This window comes from Anoplophora glabripennis, unplaced genomic scaffold (genome assembly GCF_000390285.2).
Source record: "Anoplophora glabripennis isolate ALB-LARVAE unplaced genomic scaffold, Agla_2.0 scaffold2, whole genome shotgun sequence".
Classification (NCBI taxonomy): Eukaryota; Metazoa; Arthropoda; class Insecta; order Coleoptera; family Cerambycidae; genus Anoplophora; species Anoplophora glabripennis.
In genome coordinates this window covers 3,625,181-3,639,224 of record NW_019416325.1, presented here as the reverse complement: position 1 = coordinate 3,639,224, position 14,044 = coordinate 3,625,181, and the positions used below count along the sequence as shown (strand labels likewise).

The 14,044-nt window shown below is 32.2% G+C and overlaps 1 protein-coding gene across 1 annotated transcript; it reads left to right on the top strand.

Moving 5' to 3' along the window:
• Positions 1-3,083: 3,083 nt before the first annotated feature.
• LOC108916688 lies at positions 3,084-13,846 on the top strand. Its single transcript, XM_018722989.1, has 5 exons — positions 3,084-3,141; positions 5,575-5,813; positions 7,004-8,500; positions 10,538-10,647; positions 12,745-13,846. Exons 2-5 carry the CDS (start codon positions 5,597-5,599, stop codon positions 12,970-12,972), a joined length of 2,052 nt encoding a protein of 683 aa, XP_018578505.1. The 5' UTR covers positions 3,084-3,141; positions 5,575-5,596; the 3' UTR covers positions 12,973-13,846.
• Positions 13,847-14,044: the final 198 nt, after the last annotated feature.

Genomic DNA, 14,044 nt, shown 5'->3' with positions numbered 1-14,044 from the left:
TGGTTGTATTATTCTGGTTATCTGTTATTTCTTTTTTGATTTTTTTATTTTGTACGTTTTAAATAATAATTTTATCATAAATTTTGTGTTATAATTTTTTGATTTAATTTGATTAGAATATAGTGATGCCTCTCGAAATGTCAAAAAGTCTAAATCTTCGACGTCGTGACTAACTCGAAAGTTGTTCAACTATCTCTATGGTTATCAGGAAGAATCTATTTATTTATCTATACTAATATTATAAAGAGCAAAGATTTGTATTTTTGTATGTATGTATGTTTGTTACGAATAAACTCAAAAACTACTGGACGGATTTCGATAATTCTTTCACCATTACAATGCTACATTATCCCTGAGTAACATAGGCTATATTTTTTACCAGAAAAAATAGGGATCTCTACTAATCTATACTTCTATACTAATATTATAAAAAGGAAAGATTTGTATTTTTGTATGTATGTATGTTTGTTACGAATAAACTCAAAAACTACTGGACGGATTTCGATAATTCTTTCACCATTAGAATGCTACATTATCCCTGAGTAACATAGGCTATATTTTTATATCCCAAAATGTATAAAATAAATGTCGACCCGTGCGAAGCCGGGACGGATAGCTAGTCGTTTATGAATCTACAAATTTAGTTTATTACATTTTACGACAAAATAGTAAATGTGCAAGACAACTGTATTTATTACATTTAAAATAATTGTAACAGGTTTTTAATCGTTTTAANAGTTGTATGTGTTCTGATTTACTTCGATGCCAAAGTTCTGCTTATTTTGTTATAAATAAATTAACTTTAATTACAGTTTGTTGTTATTCAAGGAATCCTCATAAATATTTCCAATTTTACGTAAATTATGTTTGCAATAAAAGGCCATAGATCTCTGTTGTCCGTTGCCATTTTATCCAAAGAACCTACTAAAGGGCCTAGTATATCGAAAATCCAGAATCCATAAATGTAGATTACATTCTTGGCAATTGGTTCTGTACATTTGACCTTAAACTGACCGAACACAGAGCTAATCTGATCAAAGGGACATTTCTTCTTGCATTTCGGACCTCCCACTTTTTTTTTCATTCTTAAATTTTGTCTTATAAATTTTCGGTTGATAAATTGCGTTCGATTTCATTTAATTTGATTAGAATATAGTGATGTCTCTCGAAATGTTAAAAAGTCTAAATCGTCGAGGTCGTGACTAACTCGAAAGTTGTTCAACTATCTCTATGGTTATCAGGAAGAATTTATTTATTTATCGTTTATGAATCTATAAATTTAGTTTATTACATTTTACGACAAAATAGTAAATGTGCAAGACGACTGTATTTATTACATTTAAAATAATTGTAACAGGTTTTTAATCGTTTTAAATGCAGCCAGACTGAAACAAAGTTGGTACCGAATTTAGAGATCTAATTTATATTGTAATGTGGAAATTAAATCGCAAAGTTTTCCTAGGTAACGTTTTACGATGAAACTGGAATTAATTTAAAGTAATTAATTGAAATGTAAATCGTAGCTTTAATAAATAATGAGAAATATGCATCCACCTAACCCCAAAACGGTATTATGTCTTTATTAATATTTCAAGAGGGAGTTTAATTCCGCTCCCTAATTTTACACAGTTATTAATGTAAATGAATAATGCATACAATTATTGTAGGTATCATTTTTAAAATTGCAGTCAGGAAATTTTGTGTATGCTAACACATTATAATAGATTCATGTATTTTCACAGCATATGTTTATAATATAATATAATGAAAAAGAAATGCATATTTATTCTTGAAATTTTCTTCGAACTAAAGCATTTATTATAAACATTGAAAAAGCAGTTATTGCAGTTTGTTAAATTAATGGTAGATGCTGATTTTAAACTAGCTGATTAATTTCCTTGTTGTATTTGAACATATATGTTCATGTTACCAGTGTCTCCAAGAATTGCTGATGAGATATTTTTCTTTTGTTCGATGGAATTTTCTTTAGAGCGTTCAGCAGTGATATTACTTTTCCAATTTCTGTGCCGTTTCACATGGACACAGAACCAGAATCTCCCAAAATAAATCAGACGAATACTGGAAGTAATGCCCATTATATTATTCTGTAAACACACTGCACAGTTTAAATTTAATCAGAATCAGATCCTGATCCGAAAAGTTATTTTAACCGGGGGTAAAGAGCGATAGTCCAGCTCGACCCCGCTTCATCCGATGTTATTTTCCCGCCGGGGATATTGGTCCACGATATTTACAATATCTGCGAGACACCCCCACACTATGCTGTATTGGTAAGAAACTACTCGGACAACGTCTTTCGAGATGGGTGAATAGGGCGAAGAGGATCGATTGAATGTCCATCAAGATCTCCAGATTTAACTCCTCTAGATTTCTTTTTCTGGGTGTACTTAAATAGTAAATAACTTATGATATGTGTTTCTAATAGTCAAAGGTAGCCTCTGTAAAAATATGGCCACCATTTAAAGTTACGCCCTCTATAGGCGAAAATATTTTTTTTCTTTTTCTTAGACTGTAATTCGAATACTAGGTCGCTTAGAACATATGTTCATAGGAACTTTTTTTTAATTAAGATTGAAGGATCATCCCCTTTGTTATAGGTGAATAACCGAGAATAACAAGATACCATATTATAATACACACCAACAGCTATGAAATTACCATGGCAACGGCTTGAATTTGAAATTGCATCTTGTATTTCACAACATAAGAGCTACAGCTCCCTGAAAATCATTTTGGGGTCATGTTTGTTTACTTCCCGGCTTATTTCGATATCACCCAAATTGTCTACACCCATCCCTCAAACAATAATATCGATTTGCTCGATAATGCTACGCCCTTAATTATATTTTTACCAAAGCAGGCTATAAATAATCTTTTTTTTTAATAACGGATTATAGGTTCATCCCCCATACTTTAATCCAGTTATTAAAAAATAATTAGATACTTTTTATGTAAGATTTTATCGATCAGGGACCGGCAAATCGTATGGCTCATGCGCACTGGAATAAACAACCCTTTATTTCGCTTCAGAGCAATTTTCTGCCAGTTGTATCTTCAAATCCGTTTAGCGTCGCCCTTAACCGACAGAAATAAATTTTCAGCATTAATGAAGGTTTGAGGGTAAGTGATCTAGTGGTAGATTATATTTAGCGATTATTTAAAACATTGCACTTTATTTCGCTTAATTTAACGATTTTTTAAATTTTTTAAAGTAGCAGCAACATTTTTGCCAAAAGGCGTTTTCTGATCCTTTAACGGAAATATTTATTTTTGGAAATGAAGTAATATGATGTATTTGCAAGTGTTTTAGCACGGAAACTTTAGACTATTCATTTTTTTATTTATTTTAACAGTTTTGTTAATTTCTACGTAAAAAAAATGTATTTGCGAATATTTGTATACTCGTATAGCTGCATAAAATATACATAACAAATTCAACAGGTTTTTCTAAATCATATACCGTCTAACTTGTAAGGCAACCATTATTGATTTCTAAATAACGCATTACGCCCCAATATTTATAGCACCTAGATGGGATCTAGGAGTTTCATCTCACGCCAAAATTTTAAAACTTGCGTTGTTTAAGAAGGAATTAGAACCTAAAGTGTGTTTACCGTAAATACGTATTTTAGGTTAAAACATTTTACAAAAAAGCATAGTTTATTTATTTTGGAACAATATCATAAATTACAAAAAAAAAAACAGCAATCGGTCTTCTAAACATTTTTTTAAATTGATGATGATGACATATGTTACCGTCATGTTCAATATATTTATTTTTGCATATTCTATGTTGGGTAGCCTTTATAACTGTATTATTTTAACAAACTTTGTCAGATTGTTGTTTACAATTATTTACTACCTGTCAATTTTTTTCTTTTTTTTAAGAACGCAATATTTACGGCGATAGCACTCCCTTATGTTTTGCTAAAAATAAAAAAAAAGGAGCTTTTGAAACAAATCACCTTCACAGTACTAAATATAATAGTTCAATTTATCGTCAGTAAAAATTTGGAATTTTTTTATCAATTAACAAAAAAATTACGACGAGTTAAAGTGAGAGGTATCAATTTTGTGGGCAGAAAACCGTGTTTTTTTTCAACATTTTCATTAATAACTAAGAATTGGGATAACGAAACTAACTGAAATTTTAGCACACGATAGAGTAATAGTGAGGCTATATATGGTCCAATTTTCAATTTTTTTTCTTAATATCGGTTTGCAAACTCTGGGGTCTATTTCATTTATTTCGATAGTAACAGAAATTAATTTACATACGAAATTTTGAAGCGCAGAAATGACTTAGCATCTCATCATGGCTGAGTATAAGTTTATTTCTTACCAAAAATAGAAAGATCGTCGAAAATGGCCTTAAACAGTTTTTTGCTGCATTTTTTTTTATTTTGAGAAACCGCAAGTGTGTTAAAAAACTCACTTTTCACTATAAAAGTTGTATCCCATAAAAACCGTTGCCTTATTCTTTTAACTACTATATTTTACCATGGAAGTTTGTAAAATCATTTTCGAGGCACTAGAGACTTACCACAACAATACGAATTAACATTTTTGGATCTGCTGATTCCACCGATAACTAGCCCAGCTCTATTTACAATTTACAAGTTTTATTTACAAGAAAGACATAAAAGACATTTAAATAATAAAAACTAAAGTAGAACTGATGATAGCCTAAAATTTACTGTTTACTACAAAATAGGGCAAAGAAATCTATTCCTCTCTTTTCATGTAGTACGAGAGTTGTGAACGATTCCAGAAGTTCTCAATAAGTTTTAGCAATTTCGATTATTACTTATTCATATTTAGCACCGTTTTGCAATTCCAGACATTTTTTATTATTGAAAATGCCTGTATAAAAGACATGATTTTAATATTTTCATGTCTAGGGACGGTGGAATACCTCAACGGCAATAATTCTATTTGACCTCAATTTCCTGGAAATATTTCATTTAAACGCCCTTGGCAAGTCCTCTCGTTCAACGGCGACCATTTCATTACTAAATTTGGTTTCTAAAGAGCCACTTCCGTAGTCGAGAGGAAGACTCGGTGGTCCGTATAATTCCTACAAACTAGATCATGAATGATTCATTAAATAGATGCAAATTGAGCAAAATATATTTACGTATTCGCAAGTAGATTATTTTCATTAGTGTCATTCTTTTGTCCAGCGCACCACATAAAGTAACACAAAAAAAGTATTATTTTAAAATGTTTTCTCAAAGTATCTTTAAATTGTTTGTTTTCATTATAAAACTTTACCTTATCCTCATTATTTCACCCTATTTTAAGGGATATTTTAGCGTTTTACTAAAAAATAGCCTCCATCATAAAAAATACACAAAATATATGTACTCATGTCTCTCTCTGGTACAGGACTTTTTTGTGGGACTGTGAAATCTATTTACTATAAAATACTTAAAATTCATCATACTGCTCACCATCAACCATATTTTAGAACTAATATTTCGTAAAAATGGTGCAATAATAATATTACAACTGCAACATCATAAATCATCAGTTATTCGCTTTATTTGACAGTGGTAAAAATAGAGGGATAACGATGGCCTCGCCTACGAAGTCAAAGGTGACATGGCTAATATTTTTTATCGTCTCGTGGACGCTAATAAGCGGTCAAGAGGATTCTTTAAGGAGCGCCCTTAATGCTATCGACAGACGTCAAAGAGACCTCTCCGAATTTGACGAGGAAGACTATGGTTATCCATTAGAACGTCCCGAGGACCTTACCTTCCTTAGAGCATCTACTAGTTACAGCCCAGGTATGTTACTTTAGTAAAATACACACGCAGATCTAAGAGAATTACTACCTGTGTTGAGCCAACTAATAATATTGTGAAAAACAAATATTGAAATTACTGGTTTTTACTTGTAAATTGACTGCCAGAAAAAGATTAATCCAAGTACTATCCCGGTAATGATGATGGGTAACTGAACTCAAGTCGACGCAGGTGGACGTTCTCTTAAATCCGTGAATGTGTTTTATCACATTTTGACATGGAAACGTCCAGTATATTGGTGGTGTTGGTTGTATCTCGGCACTCAGAAATCGGGAGGCTCGATGAAACGAATCAAATATATCATATCATAAAAGATATATACACGGTGTTAGAAGTCTGACTACCTTAATTTTAACAGGCGATAAAATACATTAAAATAATGTTGCTGTTTTAACGAAATTTTGATCTTATTCTTTTCAGAATTTTTAATTTTATCCAAAATTGGTTGCCATTTTACAAATAAAGTTGCTGCTCCAAACAAAATGACTTTTCACATGGCCTTTAATCATTTATGAAGGCAGGTAAAAGTTGTTCTGGTAAGATGGTCGATATCATCATATTTAATAGCAAAAAAAATTTTCTAGTTCTGTTGTTCGGTTTTTCAATCAAATTCAGTACTGCATCTTCCAATGCCGATGTTCTAACTTCGCTATGACGACCACAATCACAAGTTTCCTGAAAGTTTCAGTTTCAGTCGTTCATGAAAACATTCAAAGAAGGTAGAGAAGATGAGCAAATATATATGTTGAGAATACATGTATTTTATTTAGTCGTTTTCGAGGTCGTTTTCTCCTACATCGGGTGTTCCACAAGGTTTTAATCTGGATTCCTGAATTACTTATAAGCATTTATTATTTATTGATGATTTTAACTTTATTCTTAAATCAATGTGAAATAAATCATCTATAACTCCATAAATATCTAATTTAACATAATGACAAGCTTTCAAAATTAATTTTACCAATACGACTACTCCAACCATGAAACAAAAGAACCTTTTGTAAAATCACCTACTACATTTTCGCTCCCTATGTGTTTCAAAACGGACTATGGTTATAGTATAAATGTTTGCCTAGTTCCCAAATATCGAGAAAATTGACCTTATAAACTTGTGGTCGTGTCAACAGGGCACAACCCTGACCATTTTTTTAAATCGTATCTAATTTTTTTAGATCACTCGTTTGAAAAAAGTGGAATTATAGGTCGACCATTGATAAACTATGCAGAAGATGACAGATACAATCCTGACGACGTAAACACGAGAATTTCCTCGGCGTTTAGGGAACGCATTGAAGAAGATAACCAAAAGCAACTTGATGAGTTAGCTCGTGACATACTTTCTAACACAGACAACAGAGGTTTATACACAGGAGATAACGAAGAGTTACTAAGAGAACTGTGGGAAAAATATAGACGACCAGTAGAGAATTCCTTCTATCCTAGACTGGATAAACGCGATTACTATCCACAGTTTGGAATGGACGCTATAGGTCTGCGCAAACGTAATCCTAATGTCCACTATGATGGTGATGAGTATGAAAATATGTACCAACACAAGCACAGTCCAAGAGAAGATGAGTTTGACGATGACGACGAAAACTATCAAATGAATTATTTACGAAAACGGTATCGACAGAGAGAAAACAAAATGAATATGATTCGTCAGATGTACGCAAATCCTTATTCTCAAATCAAGAGGTTTCCTGTGTCTAAAAGAAGTAGCAACTACATGTCTCCAGAAACCACACACGAAGAAAAAAGGTCTGTAAGGAAACAAACCGATCCCAAAGTAGAGAAGGAGCTCAGCAATATATTTGGTAATAAAGAAAATAACATCGCCCCAACTAAATCCCCAACCACGACAACGAAACTACCCTCATCCAAAAGAGAAGTCTCAGAAAACAAAAAAATAGTAAAGCCTACTGAAGAGAAAAAAGTTACCAAAGCACTCAACAAGGAAGAACTATCTCCCATACCAGGAGGAAGCGAAAAACCTCTTCAGATCAAGAAAAAATCCATCGATTGGTCTGATTACTTTGGCCTAGACAGACGTAAGAAATCAGAAAGAAACGATTTAGACAAAGAATGGCTGATAGAGAGATATCACAAATCTATTGCTCTACCAACCAAGAAAAGAACAGCTGAAGTCCCTCTGTCTTCTTTTCGCAACCACGACGAGCCTTCCAAGAAAGAATTTTCTGACGACTTAAACGAAGAAAAAGACAAATTCTCCCCTGAGGCGCAAAAGATTGATGACATGGACACCAAGTTAAAGATGTTAGAGGATAAAATCGTCGACGATGCTTTGAAATACACTGGCGCTCATGAGGGGGAAACTGATCCTAAAGAAATACAAGACGTAAAAGATAGAGTCATTTCTAGATTAGCCGAAGCTTATAGTTTGGAAAAAATGAGGAACGCTCTGAACGAGTATAAGTTATCTGTGGCTAAAGAAAAAGAAAAGTTGAAACATAGAAAACCAGAAGAGGAGGAATATATATTCTCAGAGGAAAAAAGAGTGGCAGTACCAAGGAAGCAAGTCGTTGACACTGATAGAGAAACTATCCCTGAGGCTGATAACAACATAAAATGTACCGATAGAAATGAGAAATGCCACGAACAGAACTACAGGACCCCTAGCGAAATTCTGGAAAACCACTTTGGAAATAGTAAGTAAATATTTTTATTGTCTGTCCACAATTTTTATCTCCACCAATATTTCAAAAATAATCATTCTTCACTCACTTTGAAATTTGCACATAAAGTTAATATCATAACTAATTTTAAGAACTACGAAACTTTGTCGTTGCAAATCTGTTTGTATCAAATGCTAAATTACAATTTTTATGGCAAAGTAGGTATGTACTATCTGTAATTAGTAATTCAGATTGACTTAACAAGTTATTATTCCAGAAATCGACAAACTTGGAAAATTGGCAACATTACCAAAAATTCTATCGTAATGTTGAAAAAATTTCAAAAAAACTTTTTTCAATTGTTTTTAAATAAAAAAATAATAATTTTCAAATACAATATTGCTGATAGTAAAAAAACTAAAACTGAAAACATGAAAATATGTATATAATTAATTTTACCTTACTATCTTCAATTTTGCATCGTTTGATAAATTTTTAATGATGCATTTAAATTTTTCGTAAAACCTTTAAATCGAGTGGTGGTAAAAGTCGTTAACATGAAAACTAATGAAGTTACAATCAAAATAAAATGATTGTCTTGATTTTTGAGAAAAAAAATCTGTATTAAAATTAATGACGACGGAAAAAAATTTTAACGTATTAACGGTAGATTCTGGGAATTTGAAGGATTTTAGAAGCCTAAATTTAAAAAAATATTTCATTTACTTTTGAATACAATTTTTCAATTTTTTAAAAAATCGCCTTTTTTCAAAATATTTTAAAAACTAACAAAGTTATAAAAAAATTATAGAATAAGAAATTGTAGGTTTTTTCTTACTGAACAATTTGCTTTTTTTAATTTTTATAGGACAAAATTTGACCGAGTTATTACCGTTAGAAGCTCAAAATTAAGCTCCAAGACTGCCTTTCCTGAGCCCTTTTAGCTTACAAATCTAGAAAACGAAGGGCTCAAAAAAAACTGCAAATCACAGAACTTAAAGTGCTTTAAATTCCCTACAAAATGGTTTTTTGAGTAAATTTATAACTTTAAAATTACAAAAGTTATGGTAAAAAAATGAATTGCATTTTTTCGGTAAAATTTTCGGAGGGGGTAAATTATCATCACCTTTGTGTATTTTGGAGCACTTGTGAACTGATTTGAGTAAGTATTTTAATAATATTTATAATATTTGATATTAATTTAATAAGAAATTTTTCTATAAGGGGTAGGGTTTTTTATGAGGGGTAGGTCTTCCATAAGGGTTTTTTGGGTGGCTGAAAAGTTGCAATATATCATAGATTATTTGAAAACAAATAAAAAGTTTATAATTCAACATATGCATACCATTAAAACATATCAAGCTTTCAATAATATTTTTTTGTTTATTTTATTATAAGGGATGGTTTTTAAGGGTTGCAACTTTCTAATGAATAACAAAGGAAATGCAATACATTGTGAATGCAACAACAGAATATTTTAAACTGTTAAAAACTTTTTTTTTATATTTTTTTGGCCATGGAAGGGTCGCTTTTAAGGGTTTTTAAGGGATGAAATGTAATTAAATTTCATAAATTATATTAAAAAACATGAAAGGAACTTTACCCAACATATTTGAACATTAATTGAATCTTTAAAATACGTAAATCTGTGATTTCGCATTTTTTTCGTACAAAGGTAGTTTTCACCCCCAAATAGAAAAAAGCACACATCTAGACAATATAACTTTTGATGTGGGGGGGTCAGATGAGCTTGTATGCAAATTTTCAGGAAAATCCATGCTATCCGAAAAAATTAGGAGCTTTTACCTTATTTTCGCTTTCAGTGACTGGACTATGAAGTCAATTTGGCAATTTTCTCGAAAACGGCGTCCTTTCGAAGAATAATACTCTACATTAAATTTTAATTGATTTGGTCAATCCGTTGGGATATAAACAGATTTGTTACGAGCTTTAACGGAAGCGTTTCTGGACATGTTCTGACGAACTATTTTCGTATTTTTTTAGTATTCTTTTTTCAAGAGTTTTTAGTATTGTAGAAAAGCAGGCTACTTAATACGTATTTCATTTTAGAAGAATGTCCAGCCATCCAAGCTGCATGCAACGAAATTGCTTCCGCCATTGGCCAATATGGAGAAGTATTTAAAGGCGCATGTAATATGCATGAAATGTGTCTTCTCTGTGTAAGTATAAATTTCGTTGTAAATAAAAAGTCTATTTTCACATGCATTCCTTGGGAATTAAAACGCTTCAATCTGTAAAACTAGAAAATGAAACAGTACCTTTAATTCATACAAGGCGTTTATAAACTTTGAGTTGATATTTAATAAGTAAAAATATCAAGGTGCTAAAATCAAATTGACACAAATATTTTTTGCAAATAGAAAAAAAATTTTAATACCATAATAACATGAGGAAACATTTTTGGAATCGCTGTCTCCACCGATAGCTCGAGTTTACTGCATTCCCGTCTTACAAAATAATTGAATATGTATAACGACACGACAGACAATACATCTGTATTGTCCGTGACGATATTATGAAAAGAAAATACTCTGAAATGGGGTTGATTGATTTCAACAGTTTCTGTTACTGAAAATGCTTACTATTAACTCCTTCTACTTGCTGTAAAAAATAACGCCTCCATGTTTGTAAACGTTCTGTGTAATGCAAATCGCAGGATTAAAGTTCCGTTGAATCCTTCGGAATTCGGGTGGATGTTGCCGCTTCACCCCTGGGATTCAAAAATAGATTTTACTTCTGTTGAGTTTATCTTTAAGTTATTTATGCCGCCAAGAGAGATTAAATTGATTAAAGTGGGTTGATATTACAAAATAAGTACTTGGGAATTTGTATCTGTTGAAGCTCTCAACCCAACCCCAACTAATTTGCCTGGATTAAATTGAATCGATCGTCTTGAACAAGTATTTCAATTAGAAATCGGACTGAAAATGTATTATTGAAACTCACAACTTAATATACAAGGTGATTGTTTTGACGTTGACAATGCGTTTATCATGTAAACCAATGATTCCCGAAGTGATCTATCGATCCCTAGGAGTCGACTTGGAACTGCAAGGAGCTCATGTCAATGAAAACAAAAATCGGGGTGCATGAGATGTAAATGGGGGTCCACGAGAATGAATTCCATTTAAACAGGTCGTGGCCGAAATTTTGGCTTTCCATATATGGAATAAATCATATAACACAGATAGTACCATGAAGATTTGGAGCTAGATTTTGGGAAATTTACGACTCCATGGGAAAATTCGAGATTGATGGTAGTAGGATCATTCTTCGTCGACGGGTCAAATCAATAACTATGAATTTTAATTAATGCTAATTGTTAGAGTATTCTCTTGAGTTCAATTAAACTATTTCATTTTACTTATTAAATTATTGTTACACTTTTGTTATTGAAATTCAGCTAATATCTTCATTGCAATTCATGGATTTGGAATGGAACATCTCAAAAACATCAATTTATCTAATTTTGGACCAACATTTGGCCGTGTGCACGGTTTGTTCAGCACAAGTTGACTGACGACCAAAAATTGCTCAAAATTCAACATTCGAAGGAAGCTAAAAGGGACAAAAACTTCCTTTACAACATTGTGACTGGTGGTAAAAAATGATGCCAAAAACCTAAAAAATCTCGTTTGGAGAAGTCAAAACTGTCGATTTGCTTTTACGATTCCAAAGGCATTGTCCACAAAGAGCTCGTTCCACAGGAACAAACCTTGATGAATATTTCTATATTGGCGTTTTGAAGCATTGATTCATCGATCGACACTTGCGATCGATTTTGATTAAAAATCGCATTTTAATTGTCAGTCACTCCCCATGTTGCCTGATTTGTCACCGTGCGACTTTTATCGTTTCGGAAAAATGCATTTGCCCATAAAAGGAAAACGTTTTGTGGACGCAGAAGCCATCCAAAACACTTGTACCGACATCCTGAAGGACATCCAGGTCCACGATCTAAAACACTTATTCGACAGACATCATAGACCACCTAGACTGGCTGTATCTAATTAGTGAATGCAAATTGCGGGGAAGTGGAGTGTGCGAGGTAATCTGACCGCGCATTCTTTGAACAGGTCCGGATTAAGCAATATTTTTATACTTCGATTTTACAAATCGATTTTGACAAAAAAACTTTCTGTTAGTGGCAGATTTAAGCTGAGACCGAACATTTTTAAAATTTGTAAATACTTCGTTTATTACATAAGTATGTATGGTTTATTATGTTGTTGTCAATGACTCCTTCCATTTTTCAGAGTGATAACAGCTGGTTCTCTCCTACTCGCCAATGCAACGCATTATTCCTATCAAAGGCATATGACTTGTGCAAAGGTAACCTGGAGTGTCAGAGAGCAGCCCAAGGTTCCATTCCATATTTATTAGATGTTAATCGTTCTCTACATTCCCAAGGAGCTTCTACGGATGACTGCGAACTATCCTGTCCAGAAACCGACGCCATGGCTAATCCTAGCGACACACGATAAACTTAGTCTCTTTTTCCAGTTTGATGTTATTCGTTTTTAATTTCATGTGGTTTCTAGCAAACAAAATATATTTCAGCGTTTAGATAAAATACAACATAAATAGGTACAGTTCTTTATAGATATTATTTCCTATTAGGTAAATCGGAAAAATATGCTGACATATTTTATATATCATATCATAATCAAAAAAATATATAAATAAAATGCAACGCACTTCTGTTAGGCTTGAAATCACATGGATTAATGATATAGACTTATCAATAAACTGAAGCCTACATATGCCACTTAAGAATTATATAGTTTATATAATAATATATCTTTCCACTATTGGACCACAGCGTTCAATAGCTATTATCATTGTAACCTGTTCTATGTATAGTTAATGTATCTTCAGAAAACAAAACAAAAAATGTTGTTTCATTATAAGGGTAAATAAATCCCTAAATGTGGTCCGGCTCTACCAATACATGCTGTTGTGGCAGTTAACATTTATTTTAACCTCACCGCCACTGCAATTTTACAATGACGTGATTTCGAAGCTGATTTTTGGAATTGGAATTCGTATTATTTATCGTTTTCGAATCTGGTAATTGTTAAACGTTCTTGTTATTGTTAAATTCTGTTATCTATATGTATAGTTACCCATACTATTTTTTATAAATGTCTAACATAACAGCATGTACCTGTATCCTAGGTAACGATAAGAATAGAAATGTTAATATTTTCTTATAACAATTTCACTTGGCCCTTACAAATCTTGACAATAATATCAAAAATATAATAACTTTTCTTTCAATGAAAAACATTCGACAGGGCATCCAAATTTTAAGTGAAATATTACACTAAACATATATTCACTAAGTAAGGGTATGGAAAGAGGAAATAAATTAATTTGATGGTCACCTTGGCTTTTATTAATTAATAACCAATCTCATCCACTTGCAAAAGTAAACTATGTTGATTCTGTTTTGTGACTATCAGGTTCCGATATTACTTATCCGAAGCAGCTATAGTACGATCGTATTCGATGCAAAGTAATAAATCATTGCCTGTCAAGGGAATCAGTGCAACA